Source organism: Phalacrocorax aristotelis, chromosome 2 (genome assembly GCF_949628215.1).
Source record: "Phalacrocorax aristotelis chromosome 2, bGulAri2.1, whole genome shotgun sequence".
Classification (NCBI taxonomy): Eukaryota; Metazoa; Chordata; class Aves; order Suliformes; family Phalacrocoracidae; genus Phalacrocorax; species Phalacrocorax aristotelis.
The window spans coordinates 15,775,810-15,790,408 of record NC_134277.1 but is presented as its reverse complement, the minus strand read 5'-3'; the positions used below and the strand labels follow the sequence as shown (position 1 = coordinate 15,790,408).

The 14,599-nt window shown below is 39.0% G+C and overlaps 1 protein-coding gene across 19 annotated transcripts in view; it reads right to left on the bottom strand.

The window, feature by feature from the left end:
- The window catches only part of PARD3 (par-3 family cell polarity regulator), a 464,268-nt gene that overhangs the window by 107,665 nt on the left and 342,004 nt on the right, over window positions 1-14,599 (bottom strand). For 11 of the 19 annotated variants that reach the window (XM_075082466.1, XM_075082472.1, XM_075082473.1 and 8 more), the window contains one exon: window positions 12,956-13,066. The exons of the other annotated variants lie outside the window; for them this stretch is intronic. In XM_075082466.1, the coding sequence (XP_074938567.1) occupies window positions 12,956-13,066 (111 nt within the window). The remainder of the gene's footprint in view (window positions 1-12,955; window positions 13,067-14,599) is intronic. 19 annotated transcript variants of the gene reach the window in all.

The window sequence follows — 14,599 nt, the reverse complement described above, 5'->3', positions numbered from 1 at the left end:
TAACTTTTTCCAGCAACAGAAAACTCAAATCTGTGGTGCTGGCAGAGCTGCTGTAAGTAAAAGTGAATAAGTTGGCAAAAGAAGAGAAATCCACTCTAATTTCATGTAGTCTTAGGAGTGAAATTATAAATATATTCCCAATCCCTTGGGAGCTTCGGTCCCTTTCGTCAGATTTTTTCACGTTAGTGATTTAGATCCTTGCAAAAAATCACCCACTTATCTTAATTGATGAACACAGCATGGGAAGGATATCATGGCTAGTACATTACATTTGCTGTTGCAATGGCAGCAATGTCCTCCCCTAAGAGCAGAAACAAAGTTGGCTGCTGCTTCTGGTGTGCAATTGCTTGGTCAATTCAATTAATCCTCCTGCTGCTGCCAGGATTCAGCTATTGCCCAAGTGATAATCCACAACCTCATCTTTTCCACTGAGGCTCGCTCATTTACAAAATCAGTATTGAACGCTTGCAGTTCCACATATGTGAGACGGCTGACAATGTTTATTAAGGATAGAAACAGCATTGTGTAAGGACAGAAACTAAATGACAAGCCATTCACTGCTGCCAGTTCTCAGTTGTTCTGCCATCAGACTGGCATGCGCTGGGATGATGGATTTAAAACAGAGAAAACCATCACGTTTATAAAGCCAGTCAGCTTGTTTAAGTTAGTCAGATGGGATGAACACATTCAGTCCAATTTTTGCCAGATATTGTTTCTAATAAAGAGGTCAGGAGGTACGTTGGCCAGTAGCCAAATCTTGTCAAATTTGTCCCCTCCTCCTTTGCTAGTGAAAAATACCTTGCAGGCACAACGTGCCAGCAACTAAGCCAGGTCTTGCTGTTCCTCCTCCCCCTCTCCTCGCCTGCCTTCAGGGCTTTAATGGGTCTTTTCCCAATTTTTGGCAATCAAATCAATATGGGAGTTTGTCCTCTCCTGTATTTTCCTTTGACCTTTGTCTGGATGCAAGCAGAATTTTTCTGACAACTACTCTTCTAATGAGGGTACCTTGATTATAGGCATTATTGTGATTTCCCTCTGAACCGGCATATGACACTTAGCTTTTCTTATCGTGATTAGAGCTAGTCAGTTATCACAGTTATAACCACCTCTCGGCAAAGCCATCTGCTTTCCTGGGAAAGTCATTCTAAAGGATCACGGTGGGCAGTGGATAATCATAGGCAGCAACAGAAGTAACTTGTAAACAAGAAAGACACCTGCTCTTCCTCATTTGCGTCCCCCCATGTCATTCAAAACTTTAGCATATTTTTTAAAAAAGTCAGAAAATACTGCTATGTAAATATAATTTTTAAATTGGGAGGCTGGAGATCAACCTTTTTCAAGGCATTAAAAGAAAAAAATTAACAGTGCTGCCTTATCTCTTGTGTACATACATGTGTGGCCAGCTGGCTGAAATATGACTGTCCCCTGATCTCAGACACATGAGGAAACACATACACAATGTGGTCAGTTTGCTATGGATATGCACAAGCATACAGGGACAAAAGGCCAAGGCACAACATGAAATAAAAGTAGCAGGGAGCTTTAAAGATAACAATAAATCATTGTGTAATTGCATTAGCAGTAAAAGGAAGAGCAAAGAAAAGGTTGCTCCCCTGCTCAGTAGTGAGGGAACTGTATTGACAGATGATGCTGAGGCGACCTAAGGCTTAATGGTTTTTTTTTCCCTTTTCATCTGTCTTCACTAAAATAGTTGATTGCAAGCAGGCGGCCAGCACAATTGATACAGCCACCAACAGCAAAAAGATCTCCAATCTAACAGCAAAAGAAGTAGCTAGAAACTGGTTAAGTTGACCTTCATCTGGCACACACAACTGTCTGAGGCAGTCTCAGAGCTTTTTCAGTAGCCAGGAGAACCTGTTGAGGACAGGTGAAGTACTGAAAGACATGAAAAAGTCAAACAACTCTTAGATGAGGAGAATTATAGAACCCTCAGTTTAACTTTAATCGCCTTTGAAACAAACTATTGGTAAGCACAGAGAAGATAATGGGATGAGCAGTAGCCAAGAACATTAAGAACAAGTTACCAAGAATAGATGTGGTCAAGTCAGTCAGATTTCCTTCCACAACACAGTAAACGGCCTTGTGAACAGAGGACAAACAGGACATCCCAGGCTAAGAAAACAACAGTTACAGGATGGATGCAATAGGTTGAATCAGGCAGCTCCTACACAGTATCTAGAGAGGCAGCTCTCCGTAATTCACAGTAACGCTGGATGGATGGATGGAGACATTTTCTACATGGATCTCTTTCTGATTTACTCAGGTTTATCATTATTAATTAGAATCCTATGGAATCTACAGAAAACCCAAATGAAGGAGCTTTGGAGGAAAGGATTAACGTTTCAAATGTTCTTGAAAAACAGGCAGAGTAGACTTCAAAAATAGAATTAACTTCAATAACAGCAATGGGAAGATAATTTGCATAGTTGGAAGAATTAAGCATAGCAATTAAAAGTAGAGGAAAAAAATCTGTGAGTTGCTTTTTCAGGAATGGATCTGGAAGTTCTACAGAATGACAGATACTCACAAGTCAGCAATGTCAAGCTTTTAGGAACAAGAAAGTGTGGGGACGTAACAGCAGTCTCTAGGTACATAAGGAGGAACAGAATAAGGTTTTCCATCTCTAATGCAAGTACTAGGTTTTTAAACTGCAGCAAGAATAACTGAGACTAGATAATGTGGGCAGGGGAATTTTCTAACAAAAAGGTAGTAGAAAGGATTGCCATGGGGCCATGGGGAGTTGTAGGGTCTATGTCATTGTAAACTGAAAAAACCCAGGATGAAACAAACATCTTGCAAGAATGGCATACCCAGGAGATCCTACCTTGGGAAAGTGACATGATCTCTCTTCTAGATCTGTAATTCTGCACCTACATAGAAATTTTACACACAATACATTTCCTATGTATTGGTTCTACAACAACAGAGAAGCATAACAGGGACTACACATAAAAATTAAAAAGGAAAGAAAAAGCTGCACACCACCTCAAAATTAAAGAAAGGCATCTACACAATCAGGGTCTTAATTTTCTTTCTCCTTCAGTTAGCACAGCCTATCTGCCAATCAGAATATGTGATAGGACTTACTGTCTCTCTGAAGCTCCCCCCTCCTCAAGTCCCACATGCAGAAGAGATGCATGAGAATTTCAAAAACCTTTAACGAGCTACAACCCAGGAGGGCTGTAGTTTAAAAAAAAAAAAGGGGGGGGGAGGGATAAAGGTGATAAGGTGATTACTGTAACTTCCCTAATACATTAAAAAGAGGACAACATGCTTATTTTTATAGGGAGCTACATTAAAGAAGGCAGCAAAAAACAAATGAAGATATAAAAATACTAAAAGATGCAGGAAAGAAAGTAAATATTATGCATATAAGGCAGGTCAAGTGGAAACACCAGTTTGAAACCAAGTGACACTGATGAAAATAAAGGAAACATTAGAATAATTTCCTCTAACCTGGTGGTATCTCTCATGTATTTCACTCCCACCTTTCCTTATTCCCTGACCTTCTTGATTCATCCTTTGTCTTTCCAATGCGAAGATACATCGAGCAGAGTATCTCAAACATGCTTTCTTGGGATCTTGGATTAAACAAGCGAAAATCCTTGCTTATTTTGATTAAAAAAAAAAAAAACCAAACTGTAAATTACCACCTTACATTTCAATGGAATTTTTAGACTACGTTGCAGTTAACAGCCTGCAGCATTTGGGGTGGACGGTATGTCTGCTGTGTTTCTGTGAAGGACACGTTTCAATCAAAGGCAAATGTATCGGGTATATAGGCAGTATAGGTCCTCCCATCTCCAAAACAAACAATACCATGACAGAATTTTTCTTTCCTTATTTCATGTCTGATCCAAGGGTCAGTGACCCCAGCAGCAGAGGATCACCCAGCTGGACAACTGGGACAGTTATCCTGCTGGGAACCACGTTGCATCAAAGAACATCATTGCTGTCTGTAAGCAAAATGGAATTTAAGTTTTCTTTTGCATTACAAAACTGGCCAGAAGAGCTGGTATTTACACCTATGACAACAGATCCCTGATCATTAGGTTAATTTAGCTCAAATCTCCTATTTAACTCTTTTGCTGGACTGAAGTAGAAAGGAAAAAGATAACGCGATTCAGCTGTTGCTGAAACACGACTTGGGAGATCTCCTGCTTCCATCCCTCCTCACTTTAAGAGCACCGGTTTTCTCTCTCACACAGGCTTTCTTGCACCATTTCTTCCCCTATGTTTTTTTTTTTTTTTTTAACAACTGGAGAACAATGCCAGAAAGCAGCGCTGGTGGGTAACATCTGAATTCTGCAGTGTAAGGAGCAGCTGTTCCCATATGTGCAAGAAACAAATGACACAGGCATACCATATATCAAACGGTACCATATATCATACCATATATCAAATCAGTCTTTCCCAGATGCTGCAGGCAGTAGCTGGAGGTCCAGCTACAATACTGTCATCAGTTGGTTGAGCTAAGCCTCACCAGCATCTACACTCTTCTAGCTGAAGTCTAGTAACAAAAGTGGGTGTAAAATGCTGCCGCGAGCTCTATTTCAGGTACGTTACTCTGTGTTTCTAGAGTGCTATGTACAAAGTAGCCTAATCCCAAAGCTGGAAAATGAAACAGTCTGAAGTGACAAAAAAATACAATGACATACCTCACAACAAAGCAAGGGATTATGTGAATCTCATACACTGAAGTTGAAAGAAAAGGAAAAGAAACCCCCACCAACAGAGAATATCGCTTATAAGTTAATATCTTTGCTCAGGACCCACAAATTGGCACCCACAACACCTCTCAGGATTCACTTCTAAAACCTTGCTGGGTCACAGTACTAAGTGAGAGCATGAATCTACAGCATGTTCAGAAACAGAGCCAGCTTTCTTACAACCCATTACAAGGTTTGTTCTAGTAAGTGGTTACAAAATAAAAATTCCAGCTGTGGTGTGGAGGGGGGACCTAGCTGCCTGTCGTGAATGTATCATTAGGCATCTTTCGGGTTAGTCAAATACTTGCTGCTGTGTCAGAGTTAGAAACAATAGAGTGCCTTTAGTGCTTTATCTTACTGTTAGACTCCTGTAGTGCGGTCGGGAAAATATGATGGGTTTTCAGTTCTGTTCAACTCAGCAACAATACATTCAGTAAGTTAATATTTACGGTACAGCTTTTTAAATTCTCAAATAAGTATTTGCTACAGCAACTCTACCACTAACAGCATAGTCTATGGGACATCAGAGGACATACTTCTGCCTTATCCCAAAGTTCTTGGCATTCTCAAGTGAAACACAAATATTAGCGTTCTTACTTAAAACTGAGATTTCTAAGAGAGCACTTAACTCATATGATCTGCAAGATGCGTTAACCAAATTTGTAACCCAGAATATTGCAGGGGACTTAGTTGGACCTCACCCAGTACAACGTCTTGGATCGCTGCAGAGGAGTAATAGGGAAAATATACTTTTAGCATGATGGCTTAAAATCTCTGTACTTACAATACATAGCTAGAGAATGTGAGAAGCTTTATTTAAAAACTACCTCAGCAACTATTACTCCACAAAAGCTTCCATTTACATATCTCCCAAAGTCAGTATTTTTATGAAGTGGAACTGGTCTGAAATGTTATTCCAAAGCTCAGTATTTTCATGCTCCATTTCTGTGTTCTCTTACAAAAATTACTGCCATTGATTTGTTTTCACATCCTGCACCCTCATCCGTTATGTAAAAAACCACTGCCAAAAACAATGCTACAAATCTAAGTGAAGATGGACTATCCCTTGACAAGCAGAACCCATCTCAAAATAAGTGAGAATGAGAAACACATTGCTCTGATTTTCTGATTCACAGAGGCATTTTTTCTCTCTTAGGGGCTGGGAAGGGAGTGGAAGTTCTATCGGAAAGGATTTTACACAAGTCACTTTAGAAAATATTTATACTCTGAATGTTTGCAGTAATAACAGATTTAGAGGCAATAGTTCTTGTGAAAGCTGTTAAGTGGCATCAAAATACAGCAGCAGCAAAACTAAAGTTGAACCTTTGCGTTATTTTAAAGACACAGATAACACTTATGCTATGTAAGAAACAAAAATCCTCTCCTTATCACAGTATGTTGTCTTTTTTCCTAAAAGTAAAATGAAACTGCTTGATGAAAATATTTTGCTTAAGGGGAAAAAAGTTGAGGTTTTCCAATAAAAATATTATGGTCTCTCTGGGAAATCTGGAAAGACACGAAGAGTGTCCTGCTGTTCAGCCCCCTGCTCCATCTGATACTTTAACAGTTCCAGATGGCCTTTACTACAGGATGACCTCCCCTCTATTCTTTTATTATGACCTTTGGGTCACAAATTATCTATAGGATGCTGCTGTCATTCTGTAAGACACTGTTGTACTCTTTCATCTAAAGAATAAAGATGCTTAACATTGAAACTCATCTTTGTTAGGCTGACCTTCCAATGATGATCAAAACAGACAGTTATTCCAATCAGTGTCATTGCTGGAGAAAATATGTTTCATTTTTTGCAACACTGACATTAAGAAACTAAGGCATAGTTTTAAATCAGATCACTTGTGCAATTCTACTTGGCTAGAGAGCATAGCATGTTATGCTCATTTCAAATATCAAAAATATTGCTGTAACAGTTTTGATGAGTTACATTGATTAGAAGGATGTGGTGGGTTTGTTTTTTGTAAGTTATTGATGTGGTTTTCATGTAAACTTCATTGATAGGAGGTAATAAAACTTCATGTAGGCTTTATTAATTATTTGTCTTTCTCTCTCATCATAAACAGAACACACTGAACTTGCACAGGAAAATATAATAAATAGTCCCAATGTACTAAATAAAGTAATAAGGTTAATTTCTTTCCTGCTGTCAGTAAATTCATGTTAGCAGTCTCTCGTCAGCTTGACATCAATTAATGATTTTAATTCCAGACTCTTGTCACAGTACTCACCACCCTTTCGTCTAATTAAAATGGATGATGCATGATGAAGGGAAAACACAAGACTTCTGTTCTTGTTGTAACATTTCTATTCATTAGTATACTTTTACAACAAAGGGCTTGTGGCTTTAATGGTACCAGAGAAAGATGAAGAGAAGTTTATTATATGTTGGAGATAAAGACCCTTATACCCTTAGGAAACAGGCAATACAGGAAGCATTTTATGGAATGACCAAATCCTTCAGAAAAAAAAACCCCCAATGTTATTTTAACTACTAATGAACATAAAGAATGTTTCACTCTCAATATAGGAAAAATTATGTGAACAACACCCACTGAAATCATAGACTTGTTTACATTCACACCAAAAATGCTGTCAGCCTGTTGATTGATCTCCAGAAATAACGGCAAATCTGCCAATACAGAGACAAATGCCTGATCCACCTCCCCCAGATGGCATCTCTGCAAGACCAAGATCCTCAGTCATCTCTCCCACTCTTTCTACCACACTCTGGCTGCTGCAGCAGCATCACCTCCTACCTCCAACCACTAAAAGCATCTCCCCAGTCCTCATTAGAAACAGAGTTTTCCCCCAGCTGATAGCAAGGCGTTAAGATTCACCCTGCCATACAAAGCCCTGTCGAGGTTTCTGGCCTGGAGCACCATGAAAGGGCTAGGTGTCCCCTCCAGGGCTGCGGCCCAGAGAGGCCAAGCTGGCCACCGCTGGCCACCGCACAGGACAGCGGGCAGCCGAGCCCCGCTGGTCCCACAGCATGACCAATGCCAGCACTGGTGACATTTGCACAGACATGGGTAACAATAACAGAAGAATTATGTAAATTCAATTCCCTTTGTAACCTAAAGGAATAAAAGGTTTTGTTTTCCAAGACAGAAAGAGGAAAAACTAGCGAAGAAGCAGGTTTCTCTTCCAGATGATAACTAGACATATGTACGTATGAAACAGGGTATTGCTTTCCTGTGTATTAGTTGTCCTCCAACAAGTATAGCAGAGACTGGAATTGTATGGATGCTTTTTCAGAGCAGAGGGAGCCCCTGGCTCCAAAAGCCCCCATCCTCCAAAAGCTCCGTCATCCTCCCAGCATTTCTTGAGCCTCTGTCATAGCGCTTCCATTAGAACAGCTCTTTAATTCTCTTCCAAAAAGTTTCTCCTTATCTCCTCAATACTGATCCTCCCAACACAGGTGTTTAAGCACCTGATTTTGCATCCATTTCAGTGGAAGTTGAGGAAGAATACAATACAAAGATTAAATTACTTTTATGGTAACCCAGTGATTTATAGAACGCTAGTAAAGCCCTTAAGCCAGTGTATTAACCAAACGGAGAAAATATCCTATAGACTCTTCTTTTAAGAGGAGGAAGTGCCTCTAGAGGCAGATTAAAGCATAAGCACGGTTCACCCATAGCTAGGTTCATATATTCTGAGTCATGAGATTACATTAGAATTGCAACTTTCATGTTTTAAGTATTATCAAGCAACGAGCCACGCTGGATACAGCTGAATTTGTTGAAAACTTCACAAAGAAGTATGCTTATTACATTCTACTGTTATCTGCTACCCAGATACAAGGAGTAAAGCTGTTTGTCGGGGGAGCACTTGGTTTGCTAGAGGAAGTCAGTCCAAGGCTGAAGACACAGTTGGCGCTCATGGCCTTGCCAGGCCGGCGTCAAGAACTGTACAGGTCTGAGCTGAAGAAGGGCAGAACACAGGCAAAGGTTTTTGATTTGCTAAAGACTTATTTTGTGATAAACACAGAGCTGCAAGGAAAAAAAAACAGAAAAATGAAAAAAAAAAAAAGAAATCCAAGAAAAATCCGAGGATGAAAGAGGGAGAGACGAAGGTATCAGAACCTGCTGTTAGAGTGATGTCTCTCCCCAGCAAGGGCCACCAATAAAAACTAGAAGACAGAAGCAGCAGGTTTTCTGAACAGTTCTGTCTTCAAATCTTCTAAGAAAGAGCCTATACTACAGGGACTTGAAGAAGACAGAAAATATTTCAGTGCAATCAGGTTGAAGGATACTGATGGACACACTGGCTACATATCGAGAAAACCATATCCTGGGAGGCCCTTGAAGACCAGATGTAGAGAGTTTCTAAAGTGGACAGGTCTGTGAGCTTCCAAAGGCTTAGGTCCAATAGCACAGCAGGAGGTGACCATCCACACGAAAACTAACTGGCTTGTAACGCTAATTGCTCTTGGCCACTGACAAAAGTTTTAAGTCTGTCCTATATAGCAACGCCTGTGCAAAACAATAAGTAGTTTGAACCATCTCTGAAAGCTCAAGATATCCCCCGCATCTCCAACCTGTAAAATCCAAGACATTACACTTAGGAGGACAGGCCAACCACAGGTGCACTGGGAGAATCTGCAACTGGCAGAAGACCTATAACAAAACCAAGAAGGGCTCAAGACTGTTTTTGCAGTCCATCTGAGCAGATGCAGCATCTCAGTGGTATCTAGTTTTAGTAGTCCAGTGATGGACAGGATGACAGCATAGCAAAGAGGGACTTCAAGTTAGCATATATATAAAACAGCTGTGATTTGGCACAGGGGTAGAGCTAATTCAATTCAGACCTTATTCAACTTCCTCAAGACTCTGCAGTATAGTCTATTTCTTAGGAGACACAAAGACAAGTTCAGAAAACCTATTGCTTATTTTTGTCTTAAGGTTTTGATAGGTGCCGTTGCTGGGGAGAAGCACCTTTTCTAACAGCACACCAGAACCCATATGGATTTTCAGATCGTTGTTTGGCAGACACTCAAGGGTAATGCAAGCAGACTTTTTTCTCTGGAGTAAACCAGTGTTAAAGGATAGTTACGCAGGGGTACAATGTCCTATGGTCTTGGATGAACTATTAATCCAGCATTTGGAGAATTTACAAATAGAAAGCATTTTACAGCAATTTTGGTAAGATTGGTGGCTTGTCTCCTCAGATGACGCTCCTAATTGTTCCAGTATACTGTTTCACTGAAAGCTGCCTGTATTTTCAACTAGATAATTTCATTTTCTGTTCAAAATTACTTTAAGATTGTCAGTAAATGCACACCATATACAGCTTGAGCTATGCTCCTTAATAAGAAATTATTATTAACAATGTTTATTAAACACAACTTTATTCGTTTGAACCATGGTGAATTGAAGAACATTAATTTGCTTATTTGTCTCATAATCAATATGAACACCACTTTTAAGACTTTAAAGAAAATACTATTGTAAGCACAGTACTATTAAAATTATCAAGTCAAGGCATAATAATTCCATAAAACTGTGGGCATGATTGATTTTTTAATGGACCATTCACTTGTTCTCTGACCCGACCCCCTAAGGATTTTTGCTCCTAGCCTCTCATACATAGTAAATTCATTAAATCCAACCTATTTCCCCAAAGTATTGCATCATTATAGAGGTATATAGTATCAAATACCAAGTAAAACGGAGCAAGTGAATTGTACTGCTGAAAACATCAAGGGGGAAAAAACCCCACAGAAAACAAAGTTAAAATAGCAGCCATTATGAACCAACACTTATTAAGAGAGTAATATTTTACTCTGTCTCCCAGTAAGCATTTTGAGGGATTGTTCAGCTAATTTGCAAGAGTACTCTTCATTAATAGCATGCATCTAACAACATTGTTTTACAGGATAGAAAGGAAACTCTGCAATCTAACAGCAAAAATATTTAGTCTCTATGGACCAAATCAACGTCTGAATTTTTCAGAAACGTAAGGAAGCACCTCACACATTTGGTTGCTATTTTATTGTCTTTTATTAGTTGTACATGCCACTACCCCAAAGAACTTGCATTCTCGTATAGACATATCACAAAGGAAAGCAAATACACAGTTAGGGAAAGAGAGAAATGGGCGGAGGTGGACCCGTGTTATGATAACATCAAGCTGTTATGAAGTTCTGGCACATGCATTTTCTGCAGTTTCAGTGAACATATAACATTGGTTTTTATGACACACGAGGAATGAGATTCCAGGAAAGATTCAAACTGAATTGGTTAGCATAACTTGATGGACAGGGATTAGGAATTTGCTCCATGCATTGGGGGCTATACAAATAATTTCATAATTCTACCTTGGTACCCAGCGTGACTATTGCAACCTCTCTTACATCACCACATGGACAGTCTATACTCTCACCATTCTTACTGAGAGAGACAGAGAGACACAGAGAGAGAACGAAAAGAGAGAAAACGTTACTAACTCAAACCTCAAGTCCTTCTTCTTTGAATAAATGTATACGGCTGATATTCTGGGGACCTAAGGTTACTTAGAAACCCTCCATGCTGGGCAAGCTTGGGTTCAGCACCGTGCATGTGTAGCTAGCCTTCCCCCTGCCCTGAGCTGGCTGGAGAGATGGGGGCAGCTTTCAATGTCTCTGCAGCCCTGGCATGAGTTTATCCACAAAGCGGCTGGTATGCCCACGTGTAAAGGGAAGTTGACTGCACAAACACCCTCGTATCCAAGGTCACTTATTTCCTCCAGTTCCAGTATTCACCTTTACCATTTAATCTGAAAGCACATTACTTTCAAAACAGGAACAAATTTCATGGTTCTGTTTCACTTTTGTTAAAAAAGAGAAAATAAAACCAATCAGACAAGTAAAAACAACCAAGAACTGTGATCCAGCCACCCTCTACTGTCAGAATGAATGGAGAAAGACGTGAACAAATTTTTACATTAATTTATGCTAGTATATCTGTTAAAGAGTAAAAAATTCCCCATAATGTAATCCAAGCAGATGGTTACAAATTATAAAGTTTCTGCAGTTTAACAAGTTACTGCTGATCTTCAGTAACTAATAAATGTATGCTCCTAGCCTGCCTTAACTGTAACATAAATCACTCAACCTTAAAAGAACTGAAAGCAAATAATTTTAGGTTTAACTGAGGAGACTACACAAGAGTTACTGGGGTTCTGCTATTCCAGTGAGCTGTTAGTGATGAAGCCATTGTTTATACACTCCTGTTCTTACCCACAGAGGACCAAGGTGCCTAGAGATGATGGTCAAAGGGATCATTAGGACTAGCCATACCTCCTGTACAAGGACAACAAAATTTCTCTCCATAATTCCTGCATCAATCCTCAGTTTATGGCTGAGCTATAGCATATTTTTTAGATAAGTGGTTCCAATTCATAGTTCACTGCTAAATGCATCAGAATCTATTTACCATTCAGCGTTCAAACTTTATAACCCTTTAAAGTTTGTCTCCTTACTGAAAATTTGCCTACTCAAAGAGATTTTCTCTCCACATGCACCCCCGAATACTAGTTAATTTACAACCTAAGCTTTCCCAGATTTTGACTAAATTGATATAAAAGATACCAGAGTCTAAGCCCCAATATCTAGGGCTAGAAGAGACAGGATGAAAAGTAGATTGGAAATGTTGAGAAGAGCATGTAACATATATATATATATTATGTAGGTTTTTAATGTTAAGGGAAGCTGACAAGGAAAAATAGAGGTACTCACCACTCATTTTTACAATTAGCAGTTTAATATACATATCATTCCATAAACAGACTGCATGACACATAAATAGACTGAACCCCAGTGACAAATATATTGATAAGTATAATTTTTAGGTTTTCTTCTAAATAAATCAATGGAAAAACTAGATATGCAAGACTTTGCAGAAAAATACAAAACATATTTCATTCTTTATAAATTTTTTTTTTCTGAGAATGTCAATAAAATCAGTTATAGGACATATAGAGAAAGCATTTCATATTATTACTCCAGTCTCCTCAATAAGGAAAGGAGCTCTGGGTCTATAAAAGATGCATAATGCAGCCAAAGAAGCTGTTGATACTAATGTCCAAAATAAATCCAGCTTTGTCTTGTTATTTAAAGTATATAAACATATCAACATTTGGGAAATTTCATCAGTGAAAATTGAACTTCAGTTATCTAATGTAAAAAACAAACTCTCTCTATCAAGGTTTAAGCAAATACTGAAGTCTACCTCTCCTGTTCTTGCTTCATTCGTATTCTCTCCTCTTCTGAAGTAAGAGCTTCCTGCACTTTTATTTTACCAGTTTTCTCACTCTTGTCATCTTTGCGATGTTTGCCAAACCTGTTAATAACACACAAAAAAAGAATCTAACTTGTGAAATGAACAAAACTGTATTTTCCTTTTCCTATGACAAAGGGAGTCCTCCAGGAAGAGCTGCTTGGAAACCAGGAAGGGAAAGTCAAAGACCTCAGAATCTCAATTTTTAATATTTTCAGGCTGCTTTGAGGGATTTTGCATAGGGTTTTTTAATTTATTTTTTTTTACTCCTCTTAAAAGTCTATATAACTCCTCACTAAAGAACAGAACAAAACAAAACAAAAAAATGGTCACATTCCTTTCATTCCTTTTTCTACCAGGATTTTGGGGCCACTGTTCTTAAATACACAGTCAAACAGTGTTTTAGAAATTTCTCAACACTATTACTGCCAAAGAACGCAACTCAAGCTTACATTAAGTGAAAGCTTTCACTTATGAACTGCAAGAGACACTGCGCTGTGTATCTGACAACTACTCCATATGCAGTACCACCCTCTGCACCCATCCCACAAGAGCAGTTTCACCACACAATGGATACCATCCAAAATGGAAATTTATTCTTTTTCAGCACCAAATGTTTTTCTAATCTTTGTTACTCGTGACTCTTTTCCCCAAGGGTGTTCCAGTGCAAGGAGGGTGAGTGGAGGGATGGAGCTGGCTGGGCTGTCCCAGATGGAATGGGATGCTGCCAACCCAGTGTTTGCCCTCCTCACGTCTCCTCTTCCCCCTCTACCGGCTATGTTTCAAGTATTTTAGGCTTCTTCCATATTTGCACATTCCACTGTTTTATTTTAGACTTTCAGGGAGAGCACAGTTTGGCATCTGAGATACTCAGTTATTATTAGGACAAAACTGCATGTATTTCTCAGATATTTCAGACCTACTCTGAAACGAATGACTTTTGTACAGAGCGAACTAAACAAACACATAAATATAGCCCTTAAATACATCTAAGGTTTAGATTACAGTTTTCTATGTAAGGCAGAAGGGATAACAGAAAGGATAACATATACCTATTAAACAGTATCTTATTATTATACATACCTTTTAAATGTGGGATCATTTATCCTACCAAAAGCAGTAAGAATTTTACTGTTTTTTAATTAATGCTCAGATGAGAGCAGGCTGACACTTGTGGCACTTCACACTCAGGTTCACATCAAAAGTGAAATGAAAGCACTGAAATGTGCAAAGTCCAGCAATGGTGCAGACAGGACACCTCAAATGCTGACAAACAGTGAAATAAAACATGGAGTTCTTAAAACTTTCTTCTGACCCATGAATGTAAATCGTTTAAAATATTTAGAGTCCACGAGGCATTTATATTTTCCCTTTTGTTCTTGTTGATTCTAGTATAAAGTCATCATGCGGGCTGAAGACATACCACACAGCGACCCTGAAGAAAGATTAATTTCTGGCCACACTGTCAAGAGATATTATTATACTGTGTAACCATGTTTATGGCTCTTAGGGCAGCTGTTTAAAAACACAACAACACAAAAATACAATATAGGAGCATGTACACAAATTTTACAGTGCGTGGCTGTTCTCCACAGT